Source organism: Falco cherrug, chromosome 3 (assembly GCF_023634085.1).
Source record: "Falco cherrug isolate bFalChe1 chromosome 3, bFalChe1.pri, whole genome shotgun sequence".
Taxonomy (NCBI): Eukaryota; Metazoa; Chordata; class Aves; order Falconiformes; family Falconidae; genus Falco; species Falco cherrug.
The window spans coordinates 16,303,395-16,316,770 of record NC_073699.1 but is presented as its reverse complement, the minus strand read 5'-3'; the positions used below and the strand labels follow the sequence as shown (position 1 = coordinate 16,316,770).

At 36.1% G+C, this 13,376-nt stretch overlaps 1 protein-coding gene across 8 annotated transcripts in view; it reads right to left on the bottom strand.

Moving 5' to 3' along the window:
• Positions 1 to 13,376, bottom strand: part of ASAP1 (ArfGAP with SH3 domain, ankyrin repeat and PH domain 1) — a 161,894-nt gene that overhangs the window by 58,982 nt on the left and 89,536 nt on the right. For 4 of the 8 annotated variants that reach the window (XM_055703772.1, XM_055703775.1, XM_055703773.1 and 1 more), the window contains 6 exons: positions 9,793 to 9,867; positions 9,360 to 9,409; positions 7,015 to 7,144; positions 6,158 to 6,243; positions 5,312 to 5,387; positions 4,419 to 4,505 (listed from right to left, as the gene is read on the bottom strand). In XM_055703772.1, coding sequence (XP_055559747.1) covers positions 4,419 to 4,505; positions 5,312 to 5,387; positions 6,158 to 6,243; positions 7,015 to 7,144; positions 9,360 to 9,409; positions 9,793 to 9,867 — 504 coding nt within the window. Of the gene's footprint in view, positions 1 to 4,418; positions 4,506 to 5,311; positions 5,388 to 6,157; positions 6,244 to 7,014; positions 7,145 to 9,359; positions 9,410 to 9,792; positions 9,868 to 10,147; positions 10,443 to 10,642; positions 10,753 to 13,376 lie in introns of those variants that run through there. The other 4 variants (XM_055703776.1, XM_055703777.1, XM_055703780.1 and 1 more) reach the window with 4 other exon arrangements.

Below are 13,376 nucleotides of genomic sequence, written 5' to 3'. Positions count from 1 at the left end.
AGAATCACAAGCGAAAGGCCTCACGGTGATTTTGAAAGAAACACTTGAACATCAATGTGATCAAATGGTAATTCTTCAAAATCAATCTCTCCCCATGATTTGCCCAAATATCTGAGAATCACAGCATTGCTCCTTTCCCTTCTAAGCCACAATTTCAATTCTCTTCAAGACAAACTATCTTTATATCGACAACTTTTTATATAAATATCATAAATAAACACACACAGTTGTTCAAGAGTCCTAGGACTTGTCTATACTATGAAGTCAGAAGAATTGCATAATTTATTGTGGTGATACCTATGAAGCTACTCTTTATTACAACATGTATCTAAGTTTCAGAATTTGACTTGTTAAATTTTTGTGTTTTCAAGAAGGTTACTTCCCATTGAAACAGAGTAATTTTTACTACAGATCCAGGAAATAATGAAAAAAACAAACACTGTATTTCATTTAGTTATTCTACATCATAATACTCTGTGAGCAACTTTTGAAACTTGACTTGTACTGTAGGCAGCCACATATGTACAATACACATGACCAAAGAAGAACAACCCATTCATCCTACTTTATTTCCGAGAACTAGATGATCACCAAGTCACTTGAACTTAGTAACATACACAGCAATCAGAAGAGGAGGTATTTGTCTTTGCTTCCCAGATAATCAGCTTGTGGAAGAAAAAGGTACCTAAGAAGAGAACAGGTCTTGCTCCGCTGTGTGTTGGGCATCTCTTCATAAAATCACTTTAGAATTTTAAGATATTTCCAAATAGCTTTTAAAATCTAATGTTCTCTGTTAAACTTAAGGAAAACAAGCATGAGTTATGTTCAGTTCAGAATGGTCTAGATATTACGGAGATTACATATGTAATGCATGTATGGGAAGCTCTCTAAGTATTATGGAAGAGATCTATTAGGTCCACAAGCACACTGGAGATGGAAGGAAATATATATTAAACAGAACCTGTAGACTATGAGATAAGAGAAAAGTGAGTACTAGAACAAGCTGGCAGGTCTTACAATAAACTGGAATCTGTTCAAAGGTGCTCTATAGTGCTCCTGTCATCATTTGAAACATCTGAAAAATTCTAAAAAGCATGTGTAGTGCGTTGTAAGGTTGTGTTGTCCTTCACAACGATGGGATTAAAGATGCAGGGAGAGGAACAGCCTTCTGGCCAAGGTTTATCTGTCATAACGTACATCTACATTATGAAAGCACACACAGGCAAGTATTGAAAAAAAAGAAAACCACCACCACCACCCTGTAAGGAATAACTAATCAATCATTCCTTATTAACTGTGATTTCACCTGAAATAATTTACTAACTTCAAGCCATTTATCTGTGTGCAGTAGCCATGATCACAATGTGCTACCTACAAAATTACATGAAAGCCCATAAAAATACTTAGTTGTCCCAGCTATTAAAGTATTATTTTTGAAGAAAATCCAGAAGAATTCCAGAAAAGTAAAGATTAGTAAACTTCACGCCACATAAGGCAGATTAATGAAAACTACCTTGAAGAGTGGAATCATGTCACAGAATGGTTTGGGTTGGAAGGGACCATAAAGACCACCTAGTTCCAACCCCCCTGCCATAGGCAGGGACACCTTCCACTAGGTGTCCTCAAAGCCCCATCCAGCCTGGCCTTGAACACTGCCAGGGATGGGGCATCCACAGCTTCTCTGGGCAACCTGGTCCAGTGCCTCACCACCTCACAGTGAAGAGTTTCTTCTAAGTCTAATCTACATTTCCCCTCTTTTAGTTTAAAATCATTCCCCCTTGTCCTATCCCTACATGTCCTTGTAAGGAGTTCCACTCCAGGCCCCCTCTAGTTGCTAGCAGGCTGCTCTAAGGTGTCCCCAGAGTCTTCTCTTCTCCAGGCTAAACAACTCTCTCAGCCTATGATCATAGGTGAGGTGCTCCAGCCCTCTGATCATCTTCATGGCCTTCCTCTGGACTTGCTCCAACAGGTCCATAGCCACTTTCTGTTGGGAACCCTAGAGCTGAACACAGTACTCCAGGTGGGGCTCACATGAGAAGTAGAGAATCACTAGTAAAGAAGTAGGCAGAATCACCTCCCTTGACCTGCTGGCCACGCTGCTTTTGCTGCAGCCCAGGCTACAGCTGGTTTTCTGGGCTGCAAGTGTACATTGCCGGGCCACGCTGAGCTTCCCATCCACCAACGCCCCCAAGTATTTCTCCTCAGGGCTGCTCTCAATTCATTCTCTGTGCAGCCTGTATTTGTGCTGAGGATTTCTCCAACCCACATGCACCACCTTGCACTTGGCCTTGCTGAACTTCATGTGGGTAATTAACGAGTCTTCATGAGCACATTTAGCATTATATATAGTGGAAAATCAGTGCAGCTGTTGTAGAGAAAGGTTACGTCTCAAATATCTCCTGGGGTTCTCTGAAGGAATCAGTAAGTAGATACACATGAGAAATGAGACTGATACAGTGTACCTTCAATTGGCACTTCTGTGTTCCTTATGAAAGGGGAAGAATTACACTGCTGCAGGGCAAGAGGAAAAGCCATCAGATGAACTAACAGGTTAAAGCAGAAAATAAATGAGTTTCACAGAAAGCTGTGCCACCACATGTAGCGTCTTAACACTAAAACAATCTGGAAAAGGATAACAGAAAACTGTCGAAGTTTGCTAGATGGTATTACATTATTAATGTTTTAAGGTTACACAAGAAAGGGTGACCGAGGCATTTTTCAAGGACCTCATGACAATGAGTAACTTCACGATAAATGACACATTAAGTTCGGCATAAACAAATACGAAGTGATTTAGAGGGGGGAAAAGAAGAAAATGAATTGACTAACAAGATTCAGAAACAGGATGATATGGTTAAAGCTTTACAGCTGATTAAACATTACACACCTCCTCCTCTGCAATAAGCACTGGTCAAAAACGTCAATGTCAGGACATTAAAAAAAAAATATCAAAAACGATCTAATGATGCTATTGTAAATATACAAGCACTCACATCTTGAGTAGGGTCTCAAGATCTAAGAAGTTAAAAAAAAATAAAAGGAAAAAGATTTTTTCCACACAGCACATAGCAATGGTAGGAAAGATAAAGCAGTAACAGAAGCTGATAGTTTACACTGCTTCAAAAAGCAACTGCACAAATCCAAAGGCAGTAAACTCACAGCAAGGTGGAGAGACTTCAGTCAAACTACTAATGGGAGGATGTTCTGGGGAAGTATCAGTGTTTATTACCCTGTGTTTAACTCTAAACATCCATTATTGATTGCTATTGAAAAGTTGGATGACCCAGTACATGTGATTGTAAATGACACTCTTACATGTATTTGATACTAGCAATACTGCCCAGTCATATGTGGATGCTCATATACATGCAACAGAATGGCATCTAATATTTAATTGTAACAATACTACTAATTCATAGGTATTAATAATTATTTAATAAGCTGAGTAGTCACCTGGAAAATACTAACGTTTTATTTACCAAAGAGAAAACTGAACAGAAGATAAGCTATCTTTTCCTAAAGGAAAGGTACCTCTCTACCCCTGCCCCAACACTGGTTCACCACAGGATATTCAGTATCTCTGACTCTCAGGCACTATGATGCCTAGAAAAAGTCACATTATCATCTTAGGTAGAAGCTGTATATTATTTTTTATACATATATACACACACATATATATATATCCTATCTCCTAGTTCAAGGATTACTCCAGAACATCTGCAATGGACACTGCATGTTCCCCCTTGGCCTCTGATACCAGCACAGCTGATGATATATTTTCCTTTTTAACCGCCCTGTCTCAGGCACTGCTATCAGGTTAACATACAAATTTTCTTGCTTATGATATAGTATTAGCAAAAGGGGCTTGCAAAGAAGAACAGCAGCACAAAACCCATGTGAGTTGGCAGTTGAATAGCAGTATGGAAACTGTATGTAAAGGCAAGTCTCCCTTTCTCATTCTGGCTCACTGAGGATCATCTAGGTTAGAAAAACCCTGAACACAATCTGGCTGCAGGATGGCAGGACAGAAGAAAGATGTGTACATCCCATTCTTTTATATTTTTCCCTTAACATGTATTCTTTATCATTGTCAAGAACAGGATATTGGGTTAGATTAAGCATTTATCTGACACATTACAACTGTTCTTATAGTACATTAAAAATATAAAATTACACAAAAAAGTATAAAATTACAGAAAAGGCATACATTTTCACACACAAACTGGAAACAGCATATTAATCAAAGTCTTATTTGTTGATATGTAGTTGAATATTCTAAATATTCAACTTAATTCTAAATTGTCATTATGTTTAATGTTCAACTCTTCTGAATCAATAACGAAACAAACTGAACATTTCTTAATACAGAATTCATAAATTCACATTATCTCTGAGAATAACATGTCTAAATTATTTACCTCCTTCTGATCGAGCTGCAGGGAAGATTTTATCAAGTCACGAAGAGCAGTAAGTTGTTTCTTTTCTTCATCCTGTGTCTGCTTTATCTATAGAAAGAGATTGCCATTATACGCTTTATGGATGCAACTTGAATTTTAATTTGTTTATGCATCCCAATACACCATTGTAGATGTCCTGAACAACCAGCTCAGCTATTCTGTGCTTCTGTAATATTTATTTTCATAGATTAGTCCACTCTTATGCATTCGCCTTCTATGCATGTACTACTTGAAGAGCCAGCTAAAATGAATGTACAACTCTGCATGCTCTATTCTGTTAGGCTTTAATGGTTCACCGTAAACAATACAACTAAATCAGTCTCTGAAATATGAGTAACTCAAATAAGCAATGAAAATACAGTTTAATTTAGCCACAGACTACAACAGCAAATGAGATTATTGCAATTCTGATTATAAAACACAAAAACACTTGGGTGACAAGTGGGCTTTGATTCCACATTATTACTTGCCTTCAACGATCATCACAAGTTAATTCATTTAAAAGCTGCTATCAACAGGCAGTTTGGTTTTGAAAAACTAAAAGTGGTAGCTAAAATTGGTGATAATAATGCAAGCTGATTCAAAGGTTCCCACTTTAAACTAGTTTTATTTTAAAGCAGCACTAAATTAGTAGAATGAAAGCTACTTCTCCTAATAACTGTAAAAACAGAACACAAATTTTAAGATAGTCAAGATGTTCTTTCCTCAGTCTAGCTACATTCAAATGTTTCAAACACACTTTTCATTTACAAGATACAAATGAAATATACACCCTTGTCGTCATATCTTCAATGTACTCATATAAACAAAATATTTCTATTTTCAGACATTAAATTACTTCCAAGTAAACTTACATTATACAAGTCAGCAGCCAACTTTTCAATATATTGTTTAAGTTTATCAGCTGTTTTCAAGCCATCTTGGAAGAAACTATAATGAAAAATACCTGTGATTTCTCAGGAATACATGTAATTCATAACACATAGCATATAGTCTTGTGGAGAAAAACAGCAAAACCAATAAAGCATATCCCATTCCTCCCATATTCAGGAACAATAAGAAACACAAAAAACCCCTTCCACCCCCAAAAAAAACCAACAAACCCCCCTTTGCAGCAGTTTTAAAGTATGATATCTTTCAGCAGTGGAGATACACCATTGGGACTTTTAACAAATATCAAATTAGAAAGAATATAGCTTAGCTTTTTATCACTGTTAGTCAACATGTTTCCCCTTAGTAATTTCTAAAAGCATTTTCCTGTATTTAAGTACAAGTTTCTACATGTTTGCTTCTGGTTCTACTGATGACAAGGCCAGTTTCACTCCAAGGAATTTCAATGAAATTACTGACTTTCACAATGGTTTTTAAGTTTACATAAAGACCTAAAAGCTAATAAATAGAAAAAAATCAGCTAGTTCTAAAATCACAATCTAGATCTATACCTCAGGAACTAAAATTAGTTTTGTACACAACAGACAAGGTTTTCCTTTGGCCTTTTTCTTCTCCATCACTCCCTTGCCCCACTCACATTCATACTCCACTGAAAGACTACAGCCTATTAACATGAAGTTGCAGACACCTGGCAGATTACAATTATAATAAAAATTCCTGATGCAACCAAAACAAATTCAAAGCAACAGAAAACAAACACTTGTGTAAAAAAGAAAACTGTAAATAAAGCTTAAAAGCGTTGCACTTACTTGCATTGTGCATGATAATACTTAATAAGGTTCTGCAGAAGGTCCACACCTTTTTTTGTCTTGATTTCATTAACCTTAATAAGATACTGTGTAGACAGTGAAAAACATGTTGATAATCACACTTCACAACCTTCAACAGTTTTCAATCAATAAAACACCATTTGCTCAATGAATTAATTATCTCTGTGTTTAACCTGGGTGCTGACTCATAACCCATCAGTCCACCACAGTCAAGTAAAATATAAAACAGGTAACAGTTTATTTCATCACTCGTAAAAAATTCAAATACTCCAAAACATACAACAAATCAGGAAAAAGTTTTATCTTTTACAACTGTCTGAAGATGTCCCTTTTTTAGTGCTACTGCAGTACTTACGGAAATATTCTAAAAATACAAATACTATGCAATTTAAAGTAATTGCCACTAAAATGAAATAAAGAGAGCTATTAATACAAAAAGCAGTTTTATGGAACTAACGTATCACTATCATTTATCACTGCATTAGAAATTTTAGAAGGCTTCAGAAAGCATGTTGGAAGAAAGATATCAAAAATACTTCCTGAACTGCTCAACCATAAAAATGATAAAACAGAAATATTCCCATAGTTTATTTTCAGCCCAAGAACCTTAGCATAATAATCTAAAAACAAAGAAAAGGAATAACTCAAAAAGGAAGCCCAGTTTTGTACAGAATTGCCAGAATAATTATCTTTATATTGTTGTACTATGTCCCTTTTAAATCATTTCTTCCCTCCACCCCCATTAAACAACGAAGCAGACTTCACCCCAGGTGAAAGGCCCACAAGGTACTTTCAAGTTATGGTGTCTTAATGAAAAGCTGAAACTTGTTTCTTACTTCACACATCTGTAGCTGAAATAGACGCCTTTCCTTCTCCATTTCCTCTGCTATCTCAGCTCCTGTTATTTCAGTTCTTATCATCCCATGCTGTTTTGCATGTTCTCTTTTTTCCTTCTCAATTTTTGTACTGAAATTTTAATTAGAAAACATTTTAGAGGATATTTTTTTCCTACCATCACATGATCTAGTATTAATTAGGGAAAAAATAATCAAGAAATATTAAAGAAGCCATTCTGAAGATCAGTTCATTTATGATACCGAATTCTATTTATTTTTAATCATGAAGCTCCACTTCTTTCCTCTCATCCTGTAACTCTTTTCTCTAGTTTCTGTGCTACTGGGGGTGGCGGTGGAAATCTCATTCATTCTATATGATGTGCTCCATAGCCTTCATCTCTATATACTGCAGTGTAAAGCACACATACAAGAAAATACTCGGCAGGAAAATAGCAGAATAACTTAAATGTTTCATGCTTGTGAAACAGGAATTAAGAAAAACAACCAGGCAGCATATGAAGCTTACCACCTACACTAAATGAGAAGGCTCATAGTCGTCACATTCTCAGAGAAGGCCAACACTGAAATTCTGAAATAGTGAAATGCAAATATGGAACGAAGAGGCCTGAGACTTCAATTAGAGCTCTACAGTGTGGCTGTCCTTACGTATCTACTTTGCAGAAAAACTGGAAACTGTATTTGTAAGCAGACTTAAGACTTCCAGTACAGAGTAGAAAATTCTAAACAATTTTCTCATTTTTTTTAAAAATAGTTTTATTCTCTTGAAGCCTTTTTGAGAAAAATAAACAAGCTGTACTTCTGTAGAACAGGTGACAAAACACCGTGGGGTTATTAGACTGGTACTCCTTGTGAAGGGGGGGGAGAAAATAATTAAGAAGGATTAGTTCATTAATTTTTGAATTCTGCTTTTCTCCAAGAAAGAGGTAATGTTTGCACACAGAACAAAGCACTTTTTAGCACTGTGCCACCAAACTTGACGATATTTGGTCTTGAACAAGTTCAGGGAAATGGGGTTCTCTCAGAAATTTAAGGGATACTTTCTTGGGCTTAGTAAGCCCAAGTGAAATTTGCTCACCAGAGTTGGGGGTGGGAGGGAATCGTAACAAGAAAACAGACATCTGTAAACTTTCCGAAGTCAGATGATTCCATGTATTTATGGTATATATGAGATACCTCTGTCTCTTAAGTTGTGTTTAATGGCATTTGATATAAATAGGCTGGCAAAGACATTCCTTGATACTTTTAATATCATATAGCAATTACATATAGCAATTTGACAAGCAGAAATATTTATTTTTTCAACCAGCTTGCTGCCTACAGAAAACTGTTCAATATTTCTGCCAAAACATGCAATATCTGTAAGAACTAAATAACTAAACAGGAAAAAAACCCCCACAATTCTGCATGTAAATCTGAATGTTTAACTGAGTATGATGGTGCGATTTTAGGACAGGCATCTCCTTTCTGCCTTTCCATTATTCGACCTCATCTGCAGTTCAGTTGTTCACAAGGATTTACCATTGTAATGGATTTTGAAGGCAAAAATTACTACATTAAGTTAAGAAAATAGTGCTGATAATAAATGTTTTAGCAGTTCTTAAGTGGCCTGACTTTTCTTTCAGTGTTTTTCCCCTTCCTGGTTAGACATAAATGAAAGAACTAATAATGGGATTAAAAAGGGAAATAAATGAAAGGATACAAAATTAACTTTTGAAAGCTCTGGAATTTTGATAAAGGAACGGCCCATCACTTCCTTGAGAGCATTCTGAACCATTCCAATAACATTCCTGCAACTATGATAGTCCTTGTTTCCAACCTTCTATTTTTATAAATCTTTTATATCCACTGAAGACAGGTACTATAGTAAGAAAACATTTTTTAAACCACAGATATTTCAGAAATCATACCAACTGCACTACAATACTTGCCTCTCAGAAACATGCATTTCCACAATACAGGGCAACAGATAAATCTCTTAACTTTTACTATTGATAGAATTTTATGCATGTGGTTATAAGAATGTGTAAATGTAATCTGAAATCTCCACAATTCACTTTACAATGTCCAGTATCAAAGCATTAAGTACCCTCCTCTACACTAAAGAAACACTGGGCAGTCATTTAACTACTTTACAGAGCATAAAAAATATTTTCTTTCTATTAGTGCAGAAGAGAGATCCACAGAACAGATGTCTTGCTCATATTCAAATTTACTTGCAGAGATACAGTACACAGTTAGGGACCAGGAAGGGGAAAAAAGAAAACACACACCCCCACACCCGCCCCTCCAAAAAAATAAAGGTGAGGTAGGGGGCAGATACTTACAATTTGGTTTCATAATCCTTCCAGGCTTTGTCAAAAGGCTTTTTTAAGTCCTTTAGGAAACAGAAAAATTACTTAGAACATTTTTAAAATATTGCCTTTATAGTTAAGATATCACATTATAAATAGCAACAAAAAATACAGTTTTCTTATAAAACTTTTCAGAGAGCTGTCGGAAAAAATACTATTTTTGAATCTTGTGAAGTATTGCTTTCCTGTGCACATTAAGACAGGGATTTACATTGAAATTCTGAAGAAGTATCACAGTTACACCAATTTTTAATTTGTTCTTTGGACTACGTACAAACTATTAATGGATGCCGATATAATTATATATTATATATTATATAATATATATATGAAATTATATATCTCATGGGTAAGTGGAACACAGCTGAACCTTTCCCTAAATAAAAAGTTAGTTTTCAACACTTACCCCTTTAACACCTTTTAAGTCTCCTTTTAAGAGAGAATCCAAAGTGAAAATAACATTGTGGCTTAAGCCCTGGAGCTAAAAAGAAAAGCGTTAAACTGTAATCATTCAAAAAAAATTATTATGATCTTATAAAATTTGCCAATAGGTCCTTGAACTTCACTAATGAAGTTGCAATCATGTCAAAATTTCTATTTCTATTAGTAACCTTCCAACCCAAATACTATCTCTAATAGTAAATTTAAGTCTGGGAAAAATTAATAAGCATTCACAGACATAGAAGCATCATAATTAATCTTTGCTAATATATAGAGTGATACAAAACCACAATTATTAAACCAGCATATAAGCAAAGTACCTCAAGGTAATCTTCAGTCTCTCAAAGCAAATATTTGAATGTTGCTTAATTACTCAGGAAGCAAATTAGGTTTTGGAACAAATGTTTCTTAATGGCCTCCTGACTAAGAAGCAAGAACCTGCTGCGCCTACAGGCAGATAGCACAAGGCACAAAGTTAATTCAACCACAAACAAAAGGTGCAAGGAGAGTCACCAGCTCCTTGATTATTCCCAGCTGTTTGGAAAGACTGTTCCTTTCCTTGTCCAGTGTGGAAACGTGACGTCTCCTTAAACTCTCGAGAGTTAAAATTTCATGCTCTTAAGTTCATGCCTTTTTGACTGCTTATCTGTGGAAACATTCTGTTTGTCTTTGCCAGTCTGAGGGCAGAAAAACCTACTGCTGTAACCCTATCTGAACACATATGGTGTGTATGATTCCTGAAGAGTCATGATCACAGGAAAGAAATGTGTATCAGTATTGTCCCAGTCTAGTGAGAAGTCTGTTGCCTCTCCTACCTTTATCCCTCCCTTTGTTTCTTCCCCAAAATACTCCATGAATTCTTCAGTTCCTTGCTAAGGAAGGACAGGGAGAACAACAGGAAAGGTGCAAGACACCACACCATCTGCTTGTAAACCAAAGGAGTAGGGAAGCGTTACATTAGTGTTTTTAATCTGCCATATATATATATGGCCACATTTCCCCTCTCCTATAAGGTCCTTTGAGCATATTTTAGTCCATGAAACTAATTTTTAAGGGATTTTTATGAAATAGGTCATCTACACGGAAGAGAATATAAAAATGATCAAACAGGTTCTCTATGTATTAAGTTCCGTTCACAAACTCCTTATATATTCAAGACACTTACGAAAAATTAAATATTCAAATGCAAAAAAATGCCATTATGCAACAATAAATACAAAAAGTAAATACATGCACATAAAAGAATTTCAAAAAATCTCACTCGTATCATGGTTTACTTCTTCCATAGGCATAAAATACAGTCATGATGAAACAAGGTGTGACCTGTGTGCATTTGCTGCCATTTTAAGAGCCAGGGGCTCTTACCAATTTACAAGCAACTTCTTGTATCACGTCATTATTTACAAGAACTACATCACCTATATGTAAAATGGCGTATTTTCCTTCATTAGAGTCACTATCAGTCCTTAACTGAAAATAAATAAAAAAAAAAACAAAAAAAACCCCACAAAAACCCAGACTTGCTTTGTTCTCCAAACATCCTGGGCAGAAAGGTTTACTGTTCAGGTCCCCTCTAGATTACCAACAAACCTGGCCACAAAGATCTTGAGCACAGTTCAGCTGCCTGCTGTTCTAACAGACACAAAGCAGTCCTACAAAGCGTGATACTCGAACCTGATGTGCATTATCCTCTGGAAAGCACTGGAGTCTCAGAACGGCAGTGGGGAAAGCAGATCTTTTGAACACAGGCTATTATACAGCTACTTAATTATCACCTGATAGCTTGTCAGCCACCCCTCACGTGTTTTTCTTTTTAAACGGCTTGCAGATACCATAGTTGATGAGGGCTGGAGCACCTCTCCTAGGAGGACAGGCTGAGCGAGCTGGGGTGGTTCAGCCCAGAGAAGACAAGGCTCTGGGGAGACCTTATTGCAGCCTTCCAACACTTAAATGGGGCTTACAAGAGAGACCCAGGACAGACGTCTTAGTAGGGCCTGCAGCAATAGGACAATGGATAGTGGTTTTAAACTAAAAGAGGGTAGATTCAGACATGACATAAGGATTAAATCTTTTACAATGAGGGTGGTGAAACACTGGAACAGGTTGCACAGAGGGATGGTAGATACTCCATTCAAGGTCAGCTTATATGGGGCTCTTAAGCAACCTGATCAAGCTGAAGTTGATGTCCCTGCTCACTACAGGGGGATGGACTAGATGACTTCTAGAAGTCTCTTCCAACCCAAACCATTCTGTGATTCTTCTTAGTATGAGATGGATTCAAATTCAGAAAGCATGAGACACACATTTGTATCTTCACATTTAAGATAACTTGACAACTGTTTCAAGTGTCAATATTTTGTATTTTTCAAATTCACAAAATCTTATATTCAAAATTTATTCAAAGCAAGATGAAGGACAGCCACTAGAACACTTTGAGCTGCAGCCTCAAACAGTAACATGAAAACTGAGCAAAGGTTCTTCATGGCTTAAAAGATCAAGATTTGACAATGGAGTTTTTCCCTAATTACAACAACATAAGTAATGCTCAAATATCGATTTTACTTATAAAGCGAAAAAGTAACTTGATCGCTTTTACTGATTAAAACCACAAAAGATTTTTTACTTTACTAAAGGAGTTTACAGTGGATAGTCTAAGCTGTGATTCTATTTAAAGAGCTAGGTTCTGTTTTTCTTTCTACTTGGCTTAAACATTTGCATATGACTGCAACACGCTATTTCGTTACAGAAATAAAAAGGAGCCAGGGAATTTATAAAGGATTATGCCTTTTCACTATTTGTCCTCTGTTGGCTTTTTATCTCAATAAATCACAACTAACAAGCCCTTAATAATGTCAGTTTTGTTGGAGGAGGAAAATTACAAATACTAAACCAGCAAGTGATTAAGGTAATACCTGCTTTATCTTTTTCTTTATTCTCAACCATTTGAATGTTTCCACTTAACAACCTAAACTGAAATTCGTATCTCAAATGTGATTTTTGAGAAACAATATTCAAGAGATTTTAATCTCAGCCTAGTTCATAAGAACAGAGAACACAAATTTCTGCAATATGGGGGATATGGCAGGCTTATAAGCAGTTATCAAAGCAGGTATGAACAAGAATACATTGCTGTAGCTTTTTTCATTTTTCCAAGTGTATCTGTTAAGGATAACCAAATCAAGCCATTAATACCTGGCTTGAAATTACTGAACAGTAGCCAGCTAGTATATCAGCTAGGAAAAAAACCCCTAAACTAAATAGCAGTTTATTACTCCAATACGGTAAGATTTTGGAATCATTTATTTTATCAAGTCTTTGACAATGTAACAGTAACCCAAATGAATTAGAAACACATCTTAAAGTGAAGCAGTCTCATATCTAGAGCAAAATAAGGGGACAAAACCCACCATCCTCTGATAATTTGTGGAGAAGGGATGTGAACAGAAGATAATTTGCCTGCAAAGATTAGCTAAGGAAATTTACAGGACAGAGATACGGGAAAAAACAGGTTTTACACATCTGGAAAACGCAGAGTGCCACACATAATTT